At 39.1% G+C, this 15,430-nt stretch overlaps 1 protein-coding gene across 1 annotated transcript in view; it reads left to right on the top strand.

The window, feature by feature from the left end:
- The window catches only part of PCNX2 (pecanex 2), a 254,759-nt gene that overhangs the window by 40,543 nt on the left and 198,786 nt on the right, over positions 1–15,430 (top strand). Inside the window, exons 9-10 of the mRNA XM_058669358.1 lie at positions 4,952–5,087; positions 13,062–13,207. Of these exons, the coding sequence (XP_058525341.1) occupies positions 4,952–5,087; positions 13,062–13,207 (282 nt within the window). The remainder of the gene's footprint in view (positions 1–4,951; positions 5,088–13,061; positions 13,208–15,430) is intronic.

The raw sequence follows: 15,430 nt of genomic DNA, 5'->3' as shown, positions 1-15,430 counted from the left end.
GTGACCTCTTGTTTGCAACAACTAAGTGGGAGTAAGGGCACTGAAGTGAACGAATTGATGGGCAAAACGCAAAATAAAGTATTGTGACTTCACTCAGGGTTAGATATGCTTAGTTGTATATCCCACTGAATTTGAATTTGAAGGTTTTCAGCTGCAATTACAAATATTTGAGATCGTGCCTATAGCTGTGTCACTATTAGTTTCATCAGTAAAAATGTTCACAGCTTTGAATTAAGAATAAAAAAAAACTTGTCACAGGTTAAGATACCTTTGATCACACAGGGTTGAAATGTTCCACCAACTAGAGGTAGTCCAGGGATATGCTATTGGACAGTTTCTGCTTTCGCCAATCACTGTGCCCTCTCTGTGTTTTCTTTTAGACTTCACTCTTTCCACTTCAGTTCTCACTTTGCTTTCAGAGCATTTCTGACAAAGATTACGCATTCACCAAGACACAGTGTCCTGAGAATGGGAGGTTCTTGAGGCTAAGTCTGCTGAAAGACTGGGCTGCAGTCATTGGATTTCCATGGTCACAGCTGCGGCTGCCACACGGGGGCAGTCAGAGCCCAGACTCCAGAGTGTCTGAACATTTTAGGCTGCTGCCACCTTTTCTTGATACTTGAATTCTGCTGTCATGTAAAAGAAGAGCCATTTGCCAAACTTAACAACTAGAATCCTTGCTAGATGTCTAAGGAACAGGTCTCAGTTTTCAGAACAGTGCTGCTTTATTGCCCTGGCTTTCTTTTCTGGGCCGTCCTTAATGTGCCTTGCTTCCAAAGCTCCAACAAGGAATTCTGAAGGATAGGGATGGAGAGGAAGAGAGGCCCTCTTCCTGACATTAGTAGGATTGATTATATAAACTTGGGAGGATGCAGAGTTTCTAGAAGGTTTTCTTGTCAGTGGGAAAATATAAAAAAGGCACAGGACTGCTGTTACTTGTAGGAACTTAAAAGGGCAAAAGCAACAGTCCAGTCTAGTAGGATATGATTATGGTCCATTTGAGGCCCAAATGCAGCCATATGAAAGCATAATTCTGCCTGATTGTAGTTCTAGTTCTAGGCCAATCTTTATCACCTTCTTGTGCAGCGCTTGGCTGCTATTGCTCTGGGTTCAACCTGGTTTCAGTAAACTTATCTCTAAAATAGTCCTGAGCCTAATTTACCAGAGTTTAACCAGAAAACTGAGTAATCAAGACCAGATATGCTGCTGTGTGTTATCATTTAGAGAATTGCTACTACGCACCCAGAATATTTCCTTTTCTGCTGTTTTTGAGGGGGGAGAAAGTGTTTCTTGAAACTCAGCACTTTCTTTGCTTCTTTCTTCTTTTTTAAAAAAATAATTACTTATTTGTTTGGAACGCAAAGTTAGAGAGAGAGGGAGGGAGGGAGAGAGTGAGGCAGGAAGAGAGAGAGAGGGATAGAGGGAGGCATGGAGGGACCCTAGAGAACTATATTTGAGAAAGAGAAGAAACTTCTGCCTCTGGAGCAATGCTTCCTGTGTGCTGTGTGGAAGCATGGGATTTCCTCCTGACTCGACTTGGATCCCATCAACACAGAACAGTGTGAGCTTATGGTAAGAACTGGCCTCATCATAGGGCTCAGAAGACAATCTTTTTGATATGTTTTTATCTAAATGACCAACTCTTGTACACTACATAAATTAATCGTGGACTTAATATACTGTTTTATTCTTTGTACAGAAGATTGGGTGTGAGTTGAGGCTGTTGAACCTGTGCCTGTTGCTAGAGACAACTAATGTTCGTGTATTATTTGTGTGAAAGTGTAGAGACCATGTTGTAATTTAATGTGACGATAAAGAAGATCAGCTTGTATGTCAAGAAAAGGAAGTAGACAGATCAAGGATAGTAATTAGGTGACTAATATATGGGAGGCACTGTTTAGGGCTTCAGAGGCATGGTGTGATTTAATGTTCACAGCAATCCCCAGGAGGAAAATATTTTCTGTGTTTCATAGGTGAGAATCTGAGCTAGCAGAACAAAGCTTATAGTCACCGTAAGTAATGGAGCAATCACTTAAACCTAGTTCTGTTGAAAAGAACACCAAACCTGGGATTTTAAAATAAAATATGTAAATGGTTTACCTATGAAAATAATGTTACTTATTATTATTTAGCAACCAGAAATGTGCTAAGTCGTGGCAAGGGTTGTGGCGCACCACATTAAGCTGTTGGTTGGAATGCCTGTAGCCTATAATGCCTATAAAATTCTGGGCTGTTCTGCTTCCTGTTCAGACCATGTGGGAGATCCAGATGGTTTTGCATGCACTTGACTTCAGTTGACTCTGTTCTGGTTATTGTGGCCATTTGGGGAGTGAACCAGAGGATAAGAGAGAGCTCACTCTCTCCAGTTTGTCTTCTTTCAAATAAATAAGTAGGAAAACATTTTATTATGAAAAAAATATATACAAAGCAATACTGACACATTAAGTTGACTCTTTTTTCTGTATCATGTTTCCTGGAAGAATTTTCACCCTTATTATAGCAGTCAATTTTTAGCTCATTTCAGTTTACAATAGAGGGTGCCACGTACCTGCTAGATTTTTGCACAAAAGCATGTATGTTTCTGTCCCGCTCCTGCCTGTCATGACCTTCCTTACAAACAATGCTGTCAGATTAGTGTTTTAATTTCAGTGACGCTTTGCCATGTGCTGAGATTTAGTTTCCTTGGGATTTGTATTAACAAGGTGCTTTTAGTCCTGTTGTAGTTCAGTGTGAAATGATAGTTATATTACTCAGTATTTCCTTTATAAACCTACAAAGCTTGCATGACCATTGTTTTTGTAAATCAAGCTGATCTTTTTGTTCTTTAGTTACAGAGACTACACAGTTAATATATACAGAGAGGGAAGGCACTGGGTCAGCAACAATGATCCAAACAATGGAAGGCTAGGGTTTTACATTTTCATACTTCATGTACTTACGCCTCTGAGTTCACTTCCTAAACCCTGGCATTTATGCTATGTTTCCTAAGTGTTTTTTTAAAGAAAACTTTATTAAATGTATCATCCATCATAAATTATATCTTAGAATTATGAGAGGTTCTTATGTGTAGGAAATAATGGAAGTGTTGTAAATATTTTTTAGGTTAAATAATTTTGCGTGTTTATTGCTGCAGTTTTCATCTGTTAGGGAAAAGAAAGATTCAACAACTTGTCGGAAACTTTACCATGAAATGTATGAATTAGAAATCAGGATGTGGGGCTGGTGTTGTGTTGCAGTGGGTAAAGCACGGCTTGCAGTGCCAGCATTCCACAGGGATATCCCTTCAAGCCTTAGCTGTTCCACTCCCAATCTAGCTCCCTGCTAATGCACCTGGGAAAGCAGTAAAGGATGGCACAAGTTCTTGATCTCCTGTACACGTGTAGGAAGACCAAGTTGGAGATGCTGGCTTCAGCCTGCCCCAGCCCTGCAGAAGGTGGTTTCATGATTGTAACATCTCTACTGCTGAGGAGTGTGTGTTAGCTGGTGTATGTTGCAAGTATCATATGAATCCATTTAAAATGGGTTAAATGAGGAGATGTATTACCTCATAAAGCAAGAAGCCCCAAGTTTTGATGAGAATAGGCTGGTGAATTCTAACACTCAGTGCTGTCCTTAAGAAACTAGCTCTTCTCCCAGATTGGTGGCTCTTTGGCTTGGCCCTCATGAGGCAGTGGTGGCTGCCATAGCTCCCAGTGTTTCTTACTGACATGGCATCTAAAGGCCAAGAGAAAGACAGTCCTTTACTTTTGTCACTTTTTTAACAGCTGGAAAAAGTTGTCTATGACTTCCTCTATTCTAAGCTGACTTTTCTTAGAATTGTGTGTGTTTATATCCCAAGGCGAAGCACTGTTCAGGTGAAAGGTTTGTTCTGAAGCAATAGTCATGAATGAATGAAATGGGGTTGTGTGGCAGGAATTCTATTAAAAGTGATTGTGGGGTAAGCAGCCAATTGTCTCCTTTTGGGTATGGGTACCCTGCTAGAGTTAGATATAGAGACATACGTTCTTATGTCCTAGTGTTTGCTTTCTGAGTCAAAGGAAAAATGCCAGAATTGAGTTTGCTGAAAGACTTTTATTCATTCAAGCCTTGTCAATCTATATATGTGATTAAAGATAATAATACTGTTTAGATATAGACCACAGTTAATTTAGTAATGTCTCTTTTCAATTACCCGAGGCATTTCTTTGACCAATGTGTACTTTCGTTGCTTTGGGATGGGTGGGGAGAATATGAAGAAAGAATGCTGGGGTTGGGGGCGGATAGCAGAGGTGTTAATCACTGTTCTTTGTGGAATCTGGGAATTGTTTTTTATTTTTTGAATCGGGGAATTATTAAGCCCAACACTTACTTATGACTGTTTTTAGAAAAGATGAGGCCAGAACCTATTGCTAATACCTCCCTACCCATTTATTTGTAAAATTTTTTTATCTTTTAAATTGATATTTAAAACTATATTCAAAATAGGGTGCTGTGTGATGTTTTGGTGCACGTGTGCATTGTGGAAGGGTCACGTCAGCTTAAGCCTTTCACATATATCTCATTTTATTGTGGTGGAAATAATCTAAATACTTTGTTCTAGCTTTTTCGGAGATACTACTGAGTATATGATCATAACCTATAGTCACCATACTGTGCAAGAAAATATCAGAACTTAAGAAAAGAGAAATAGAAAATGCAGAGTGTTTTCCCTGTCACAGCTGACATCTAACTATCCCAAGGCACATTCCAACTCTGGAGGGCACGAATATACAGGGTGATTAACTTCCTGCCCAAAGTGAGCCTGGTGCACAAAAATGCTTTATTTCTAATTATTTCTAATTGCATGTGCAGTTGCAGAAGTTTATCTACTGTCTGCATTGCGCATTACCAGTGTCCTGTTGTTGGCATTATAATAAAGAGATGACTTCTGGAATGTCTGGGTCACCAGAGCTTTTGTTCTTCCTACCCCCAGAGAGATGCAGATCAGCTCTTCCAGCACCACCACTTCTGAGAGTCCAGATCCATCTTCCGGGGACCCTGCAGTCAGTGCTCTTCAACAACAGCTGCTGCTCATGGTGGCTCGGAGGACCCAGTCAGATACCCCTCGGGTATGTACATCTGCAACCACTGTGGGTGTTTTTACAAGCAGGAAATTTGAACGCCTGTTTTCAGAATTAGGTCTGCTGAATTCTGCAGTTGATATATCACTGAATGGTAGTCTATTGAGTGAACCTGAAAGAAGCCATTTTTCTGAAGAAGCCATTTAGATACCAGGTCATCTTGCTGTTGACATGATTGCCATGGTTGCAGTTGCTTTTCCAAGTGCCATAGAAATTCACTCATACTGACATTTGGTTACTAAAAGGAGGTAGTTTTTTTTCCCTCATGATTTGGAAAATATCTGGGTTTTTATTTTGCTATATTATTTATTTACTTGTTTATTGAAATACAAAGAAACAGAAGAAAATAAGAGAGTGAGAAAGTCCATCCATTTATTCACTTTCCAGATGACAACAACTAGAATTGAGCCAGCCTGTAGTTAGGAAACTGGAACTCTATCTTGATCTTTCACATAGTTGGCAGGGGCCCAAATATTTTTGAGCCATCTTCCGTTGCCTCCTGGGTGTGTTACCAGGAAGCTATGTCTCTTTTGAAAAATAGGTAAGACTTAGCCTTCTAAGAACATGACTATTTAATTATTTCCCTTCCTCTGTCTTTTAGTCTTTACTGCCCAAGTGCAGTAAATACTAGAATCTGTACTCCCCGCCCAATCTATACAATCTTGTCTTACCTTGTCAGAGGATCAAGTTCTACAGGGTGTAATGAGTGGATGGCCAAGACATAAACCAAGACCAGAGAAAAAATTTGTCTGAAATTCTTCCCTCATACGAAGAAGTATGTGCATAGAATGAGGTGACTCTGCAAAGGAAGTGCCCAGTGGTCACCTGTTTTTTTTCTTTTAATAAAATGAAGAGCAAGGGGAGGGATCCCTTCTCTTTATGATAGCTGCAAATCCTGACTGCTGCACACAATGGAAAGGGGACAGATTGGAGTTGGAATTGGGGAAATCTGACCTCTGAACTAGAGGCTGGCATTCAGACATCCAGGAAGTTTGCTTATCACACTGCCAGGTGCACCTGTGTTATAACTCAGTGCTTTGTTATAGGCAGGTGCTTCTCTGTGTCTCAGAATATCCATCTTGTGCATCTAACTTCACAGGGTACATTTTGCAGTCTCTTTACTATGACCTCTAAAATCTTACATTGCTTCTTTGTGTTATCTGGACAAGTATGTGAGTAACTCTTTTGAAATACTTCTTGTATTTTGCTGCTGATCCAGAGGTAGGTGCAGCCCACTCCAGGATGCACTGGGTCTGTCTGTAGGCTAGCTTCTTTTGCTTCCATTTACTGCTGCTTGGTGTGGCCTCAAAGTCATTCAGGTTTCCTAACATTAAGAAATGAGATTATGTCATAGGTGAAAACACTTTTAAATTATAATTGTATGTAACTTTGTAATAGTGGAATTATTATTATTGCCTTCATTGTTAGGAATAGGAAAGCCAACCAGTTCTTTGGTACTAAACTGATGGGTATTGATGAGAATTGCAAATATGGGTACACTATTATTAATAACAGTGCTGTTATTCCTGGTTGATATAATAAAATCATTTACAACACAATTTACTATCATTAATTAGTGAGAATTCATAAGAATATTAGTACTTACAAACATGTGAAACAGCTAAAATAATTATAGAGATGAAAGAGATGAGACAGTAATTATAATTTCCTAACATTCACTTTTTAATCATATCTGTTCACTTATTTGGAAGTATATTAAAGCTTTAAAAAATGAACTTTTGCAAACCTTTCATTTATCATGCTCAGAAGTTCATTTAAAAAATGTGTTTAGAACCTATATGATTTATTATGAATTCTATCTGCTAAGTAACGTCATTGTTAAATAGTGTCATCCTACATTTGCTTTTGTTGTTTTATCCTCAAAGTATTATCAAATATAGATTTAATTCCCATGCCGCTTGCATGTTTTTGATACTTGTTTTGTGCACAGGGCTGTGTTTTGCTTAGTATTATGCTATCTTAGTGGAAAATCCTGGGGTTAGCTATTATTTTACCTTGGGTATGACGTCCAAGGTGATATCCTAGAACTCAGCATCAGTGGGTTCCTGATTCAGAGCTCCATCTTGTCCTTTTGTTCCTACCGGGGTCTTTGGGTTTGCTTGCAAGTTCTTAGCAGGCTCTGGTGATTGTCCAGAAGGCCACCTCTCAGACCAGAGTCTCCATAATTCTGTTCCAGCTGCCGGATTTTGGACTGTTGGGGTTGTTTTCTATACTGTCTGTTCTTCACTTTTCTACTCCTTCTCCTTGCCCTTTTACGTAGAATTGTACAAACGTTTTGAGATCCTTCAGGGGTTTTCCAGATTCTTTGGAAAGGGGACCTACAATTTGTGCCTGTTTTGACTTTGGGGAGCATTTGTGCGACCTAGTCACCTACTCTTTCCCACATAACAGGTCCTCCTATATATTTTAGTTTTCATTAGGTGTCCTTCACTCTCAATGCCACAAATTTGACTTAAAATTTAATATAAGCACCACATTGATTGCAATCTAATTCATCATCCTGATTATTGTTGTCTATGTCCATCATCTGCTTTCCTTTTTAAAATTGTGTTTTTCACTTGCTCTTTCATACTTGCAATCCTATGTATTTTTTCTTGATTGCTTTTTGTTTGTTTTACTATGGAGGTAGCTTTCATGTTATGTAAAAGGATTCACTAGGATTCCTTGAAGCAAGATTGCAAGGAGAGCCCAAGCTGTAACTTCTAACAGGCCTCTGCATGCAGTGGGAACCTCAGGCAAGTGACTGGATCTATCAGAGCTTCGGCTTCTCCTATTTCATATTATTTATTTCTTTAAAAATATTTATTTATTTGAGAGACAGAGATGATAGAGAGAGAGATAGATGGAGTGAGAGAGCTCTCATCTACTGGCTTACTGTCCAGATGCTTGCAATGGTCTAGCTGGGTCAGGAGCAGAGCTAGGAGCCAGGAACACAATCTGGATAAGCCACTGAGTCGGTGAGAACCCTTTTTCTTGAGCCATAACCACTGTCTCTCAGGGTCTGAGTTAGTAGGAAGTTGGAGTTAGACACCGGAGCCAGGAATTGAACCCGCCTACTCTGACATGGGAGGTGAAAGTTAGTTACTAAGAAAAATACCCATTATCTCATTTGTATTTGTAGATTTATTTATTTATTTGAAAGAGTTACAGGGAGGGAGAGGCAGAGCCAAAAAGAGAGAGAGAGAGAGAGAGAGAGAGAGAGAGATCTTCCATCTGCTCATTCAATCCCCAGGTGTCTGCAACAGCTAGCATTGGGCCAGGCCAAAACCAAGAGCTTCATCCAGGTTTCCCACACGGGTGGCAGGGGAACAAACACCTGAGTCATCCTCTGCTTGTTTTTCCAGTCCATTGTCAGGGAGCTGGATTGGTTGTGGAGCAGCTGAGATTGAAACCAGAACCCATATGGGATGCTGGCATTGCAGTCAGCAACTTCAACCAGAGCATCACTAAAGCCTCATCTGTATCAACTTTTAAGTGGACATTGTAACATATACTTGGAAGGGTTAGGAAGTGTTTCTAAGGATTAGATATAATACATGGCAAAATTACAACTCTAATATTTGGTCACAATTATTAGTAGCATCAAAATCCTGATTGGTTATTTGGCATTCTTGAAAGTGGCATTACTTTGAAAATAGGATTTTCGGTAGCGAGGGAGTGCCTAAGTCTTGGATCCCTCTACTTCATGCATTCTCCAGGGATAGCAGTCCTATATGCCCCATGCTGTAATTTCTTTCTCTCTGGAAATGCAGATACAGACATAGATATGTTTATATATGTGTGTATGGGTGTGTCACTGTGTTGTTAGGGCAGGTTTGCTCATCCAGTTCTGCTTGGATATAGCAACAGCCTTTTTATCCTTTCTGTTTTCAGCATGTATTATATATTGTATCTGGCTTATACCAGTTCAATCTGTACAATGAATATTTTGTTGAATGAGTGAAAAAAGGGAGTGATATACAATGAGAAAAGCTTTCAGTTCAATTTGATTTTGTAACAGGAAACAAGCGAAGAACCATTTTTAGTATTCCCTAGAACAATAAGCTCTGACTTTTAGAACCTGAGACCCAAAATGAAATTCTGTTATTTTATTAGAAAAAGAAGTCAGACATTTTTTCCATTAGATTCTGAGGAGTATTTTTTAACTGGATTTTTTGTTGGAGAAGCAATGAATTGCACTGTATGCTGGAATAATACATATTATACAAGATATGTACCTCATCTTGTTTTATGTATGTATTATATATATGTATAAATATGTACACTGACCTTCATAAAAGCTTACGGTGCAATATTGAACCTCAGCTTATGGAGTTAATTTTCTTACTGTCTGGAAGAATGCATTTAGTTTTTGGCTGGTGCTTGCCCTTGACCTAGTTAAGTGTCAGATGTGGATTGCTACATCTCAAGGACAATAAGCCGTGTTCCCCTGTGTCTTGGTTTCTTCCCTGCACTTTGTGTTCATGGCCATCCAGGAAAAGGATCTCTTTTACCTGGGATGATGACTGTGAACTACAAGTTCATCATCATTAAAAGGGGGAGCTCTTCCTGCTCATGTAGCACCAGGCAGTTTCCATGATGCTTTCTTTTACATTGGATTAGAATTCCAGACACAAGAAGCTCTTACAGTCTCAGCTCTCTCTGTAGCTCAGCCTATTCTATTTATTTCCTCCATGATAGATCAGCTTTCCCTCCAAATGCCTTTTGCATTAATATTTTATATTCAGCATAACTGCTCCATAAGCTGAATCAGTGAATTTGCATCTGGGAATGGAGACATAGTGAAACCTGCTTTCTCAGAGAGCGCTGTAGTAGTCCCTCACCGAGCAGTAGTCCCTCACTGTGCTGCCCTCCTGAGTGCTAAGGACTTTGGAATTGATAGCTTTCTTGAGTGAGAAAAAGTGGCCTGCATCTGCCCCTGAGGCCCTTCTGCTTTATAAACCAAAGAGAAATGTGTGCTGCCTTGAAAAGACAGTACCACCCTCCAGGGCTGCTCTTCCATCTCCTCCTCTTCCCATTGTCTTTGACCTGAGGTCTTATGTTTTGTTACTCTATGGGAAATTAGAGCCCACCTCAAGTAGATTCTGGAAAAATCCAAGAAAAAGGCAAACAGATACTAACACAGATAATCCAGCAACCCATTTCTGGGTATAGATCCAACAGGCTTTAAGGCAGGATCTGGGGGAGAGATTTGCACACTCTTGCTCATAGCAGTGTTGTTCACAATATCCAAAGAGTAGAAAGAACCCAGGCTTGTACTGACAAATGAATGCAGAAACAAAATGTGATTTTACAGAAATGGAATTCATTTTTCAAAAGGAAGGAGATTCTGACACAAGAAACAACATAGGTGAGCCTCACGGGCTTTAAGCCAGCCATGAATTCCATGTACATGGGATATCTAGGTTAGTCCAGTTTTTAGAGACACAAAGTGGAATGGTAGCCGCCAGACCTCGGGGAGGGGGGGGGAATGAGGGAGGATGTCCAACAGGTGCAAAATGTCTGTTTTGTAAGATCAAAAGAGTTCTAGAGATGTGTTGCACAGCCATGTGAATATAAGCCTAGTTAGTAATGCTGAATTTTATAGTTAAAAATAATTAAGCGGATAGCATTGTGGCTCTGCACATGAGCAATCCAATAGAGACTGCACAAGCAATCCATTAGAGACTACATAAAATAAAAATTGTGCAGCATTAGTAAGTGTTGGTGAGAATGTGGGATGATGAGGAATTTGTATGTTATTAGTGGGAATATAAACTCATGGACCACTTTAGAAAAAACTATGTAATATGATTTGATAATTACTCTTAATTTTGTGTGTTATCTTGTTTCCTGGTACAGAATATTTATATTTCTAGTAGTTCTGTTTCTAGCTGCATGTTCTAAAGGAATTCTTACACATTTTGCTAGGGGACTGGGCCAAGAATATATAGAAGAGCCAAACTTTGAAAAAAATCCTTTTAAATGCTAAGCAGTGAAATAGCTAAATAAATTATGCTAATCCACATGATGGAATATTATACAACTTTGAAAATTGACATTGCAGATACAAAACAAAGCCTGATCAGTCCCAAGAACATAATGTCAAGAGGGAAAAAAGCAAACACTGATTTGCAAAAGATAAGTACAATATAATCTGAAAGGTATACATTAAAAAACATAAAATTAAGAAATATAGAAATTTTGGGTATAGAAATAGCAAAAGAAGAAAAACAGGGAATCTTAAACATAAAATATATGAGGGAAGGAAGAGGGTGTGACCGTGAACTTGATCTCAGTGAACTTCAATGGTAATAATGACTTATTTTTTCTTAATTTCAGTGGTAGCCATATATTCATTGACTTCCATTGTATGTTATGCACATTTTTAAAATATGCATTTCTGCCTATTTATTATTTAATAAAAGCATTTTAAAGCATGGTCCCTAGTAGTATTCAGCATAGAGAGTCCTTGGGACCTTTGCTGATTTGTATAGGGCTGTATGAACACTGAGTGCACATGAACCTGACACAGAGAGAAAATGCTCGAGGAGCACAGGAATAAAGTCACAGAATTTTGTAAGATGGCTAAATCAGAGGCTAATATTAAATAATCCAGTTTAAAGAGTGTAACTGTTGGTTTTCTGGGAAATTTAGTAGCATAGAACATCTTATTCCTCACAGATAATGAATACATGAAGTAAAAATTAGTTTTTGATTGCAAATATCATGCTTGGGAATGCCATAGTAACAGTTTGTTTGAACAACTCACACTTTAAATAGGGGTATCAGGCATCAGAATAGGTAACTTGATTTTTCTCCTTTCAAGTTTTTCTTTCCTGTTTTCTGTGCTCTTGTTTGGGGAGATTTCTCTGGCTTCACTTCATCAAGCTCTGTGACCCCTGCACTGCTCTGGAATCGAGCCTAGTTCTCTTCAGTGTGTGTATGGCGTGGTCTTGATCTAGTTAGCATCTGATTTTTGTGGTTGAACTGTCTGCTGTATTCTTTAGTACATTCCTCTTTCCAGCATTCTGCCACACTGTGAAGTGTCGCATAGATCAATGAAGATGAATTTTTTTCACAATTGTATTAATTTTCACTGGAGTTATTGTAGAGTTGTTTACAAATGAATTTGGGCTAAAACTTCTAAAATCGGGATCTGAATCTTTCCACATTTCAGTTGTATCAGTATAGGTTTTTAACCCAAATATTTCAATTTTTCTTAATGTATGCTTCACTGATGTGCAATGTGAACATTTTTCATTACTTTGTATTAAGTGGCACATTTTTCAAGGATTAAGTCATTTGATATGGTTGGTTGAGTTCTTTGTTGAATTTTTAATTTTCAGTGTCTTAAACTTAATAAAGAGCAGTGTTTTGATGGGATGAGTAGCATAATTTTAATGGTACATTGTAATGGAATTGGAGCATGTTGATATGCAAGGCCCTTACTGTTGATTATTATATTCTTTTTCACTTTTAAGATTCATTTTATTTTTATTGGAAAGTCAGCTATACAGAGAGGAGGAAAGACAGAGAGGAAGATCTTCCGTCCATTGATTCACTCCCCAAGTGGCCGCAACGGCCGGAGCTGCACCTATCCAAAGCCAGGAGCCTGGAACTTTTTCTGGGTCTCCCACATGGGTGCAGGGTCCCAAGGCTTTGAGCCGTCTTCGACTGCTTTCCCAGGCCATGAGCAGGGAGCTGGATGGGTAGTGGGGCACCCGGATTAGAACCGGCACCTATATGGTATCCTGGCGAGTGTGAGGCAAGGACTTTAACCACTAGGCTACCTTGCCCTGGACCCGGTTATTATATTCTTAGAGTTCCACTCAATGAAGGTTAGTTTACATTTCAGAATTTGAACATCTGCTTTTCATGTTTTTAAATTACGATGTGTGCTTGTTACAATGGCATGCCAAATTGAAAACCTTTATACTTGCTTCTTTTTCCATCTGAAAGCATGTGAGTCAGGATCTGGAAGACTCATCATGTTCTTCGACACAAGGAAAATTTAATCGAGAGCAGTTTTACAAATTTATCATTTTCCCTGGAAAGTGGATTAAAGTCTGGTATGATCGACTTACCTTGTTGGCGTTACTTGATCGGTAAGCAACTGAGTGTGCAGAGGTACAGTCCAAAGATACAGTGGGGATGTGGTAGTACACACTTGCATGCTTTAAAAAGAAAACTACTGCTTATTGTTAGGATGCCAAGAGACTTTACCAGATGTATACTGCCTGTGCTGTGAACCAAAAGTCAAAAGAGTAAGATCCCAACCCAAACATGGCAATCATACCTAGCAAAATGGGAGATGTAACAATTGCATAATATGGTTTGAAGTTAGCGCTGGGGACAGTACTATTCTTTTACCACTCAATGTTCTTTCTCATTTTTGTAGGAAAGTTTGTGGTTCAGTGTGTAGCTTACACTTGGCTTGGCCATGTGTGGGCCTGGGGTGAGAAAGGAAAAATAGAGGCAGATAATCTCTGTTTCTTTCCTGGGAAATTATGATTCCCTTTTTTCATTTCTCTGTGATGTGCACTGACTTGAATACTAAGGTTTACGTTAAGCTCCTTACCTCATAATCACCTCCCGTGACCATGGTCCTTAAAGACAAAAGCTTCAGGGTTGCAGATTTGGTGACTGGGAGGAGAGAGAGATGAGGTGACGTGAAGACTGGTTACGGCAGGCTTGAGAGATGGCATAGTCAGGGGCTTTCCATTTTGATATTCCCCTTCCTCAGAATGTGCACAGGATAGGTCTGATAGAAAGGTTGGTTAGAGAATAGAATATGCTGTTGCTCATACTGTCCTAAGCAGATGCTGTGAGCCAGTAGCGGCCATGGCAGGGCTGCCTGCCTGCCTTACTACTGCAGGTCCCCAAGTGACTACTTGTTATACAAATGTCTTATATGATGTGATCATATACCAAAAAATGATAGTCACACAAAATTACAACAGTAAATTTTAGGACCCATGAGTCAGGGAATGGGGTTATAATGGTTTTTATAATACTGCTGTTGCCCACAGGGCTCACACTTAACAGCAACATTTAATACTTAACTAATAATCCAAGATAATGTATTCTGTTAGATGAGGCATTTTAAAAATATTATCTTTTTTTTGTTAAAAAGAATATTACTTAAGTTGGAATAGCTTTTTTAACCCATTATATGAAAAACAAATTTTTCTATAGATTTCTTTTTTTTCTTACAATCTACCTAGTGACAAAAAAGCTAAATGAAGATCTCATTGATTCTAAAGAAGGATGATAGATATTACTGCAGATTTTAAAAGAATGTAGTTTTACAGCTTTAACCCCCCCTTTTTTTTCACAATTTGCAATAACGTATAATATTTTTTGGTTCATTAATGACTTAGAAGCAGCATTACCTTCTTATTCATGTGTTTCTGTAGTTTTGTTTTGTTTTGTTTTCTTCCCTTGGCATGGGGAGAGCCTGGCTCTGGATAGAATGGACCTTTGGAAGTTATTTACTTGTGTTTTAATTTTGGCTGTTTTTTTTTTTTTTTTTTTTTTTAACTGTGGAGTGGGGAGTGAAAGAGGGAAAAGAGAGAGAGAGAGAACCATGAGCACTCCTAGCTGCTAATTCACTACCAAATGGCCCATACCAGCAGGGACTGAGCCAGACTGAAGCTGGGCCTGGGAACTTAATTTAGGTCTCCCTCATGTGTCCTAAGATGTACATTAACGGGAAGATGGAGTCAGGAGCAGAGCCAAGACTCAAACCCAGAAACTGCAGTCTGTGATTGTTGGCATTCCAAGGAGGGTCCTAACTGCTTTATAAAGGCTCACCCCAGCCCTTGAAAATCAAATCCAGTTCCCTGGAAGGTTTGATGCTGTGATCTAACATTGGCTGCAAAACCTTTCTGTGCTTCAAATTTCTGTTAAATGAGGGTAACCTATCATAGAGGATTTGTAGGAGTCAATAAATTTAGGCAATAAAACTAATTCTTTAACTTTTATTTATTATTATCTGAGATGTGGCCCAGAGCCCAGGAGGAAAAGGCATGAATAAAAAATAAAATTAGGACAGCCAGAGCAGATATTGTTAAATCAAGATGCTAAAATTTAGTCCCTTAGTTCATAAGAGCTATCACCCTTTCTTGCCACAGAGCCAGAAAGTTCTACCAAGCAGAGGTTTTTATCCAGTTCAGAGTCAGTTAAGAGGATGGAAGGGGCTACCTGAACCCGTAGCTCACAGCTGGGAAGGTGAAAGAAACTCAAAATAGTTACCTATAAAATAGGGACTGCTGTGGACCAGTGTAAGGCTACTGTTATCCCCAAATTAGCCTTTGGGGCAGAACCAT

This window comes from Ochotona princeps, chromosome 10 (genome assembly GCF_030435755.1).
Source record: "Ochotona princeps isolate mOchPri1 chromosome 10, mOchPri1.hap1, whole genome shotgun sequence".
In the NCBI taxonomy this organism is placed as follows: Eukaryota; Metazoa; Chordata; class Mammalia; order Lagomorpha; family Ochotonidae; genus Ochotona; species Ochotona princeps.
The sequence above is the reverse complement of the archived record's forward strand: the minus strand, read 5'-3'. Positions and strand labels throughout refer to the sequence as shown.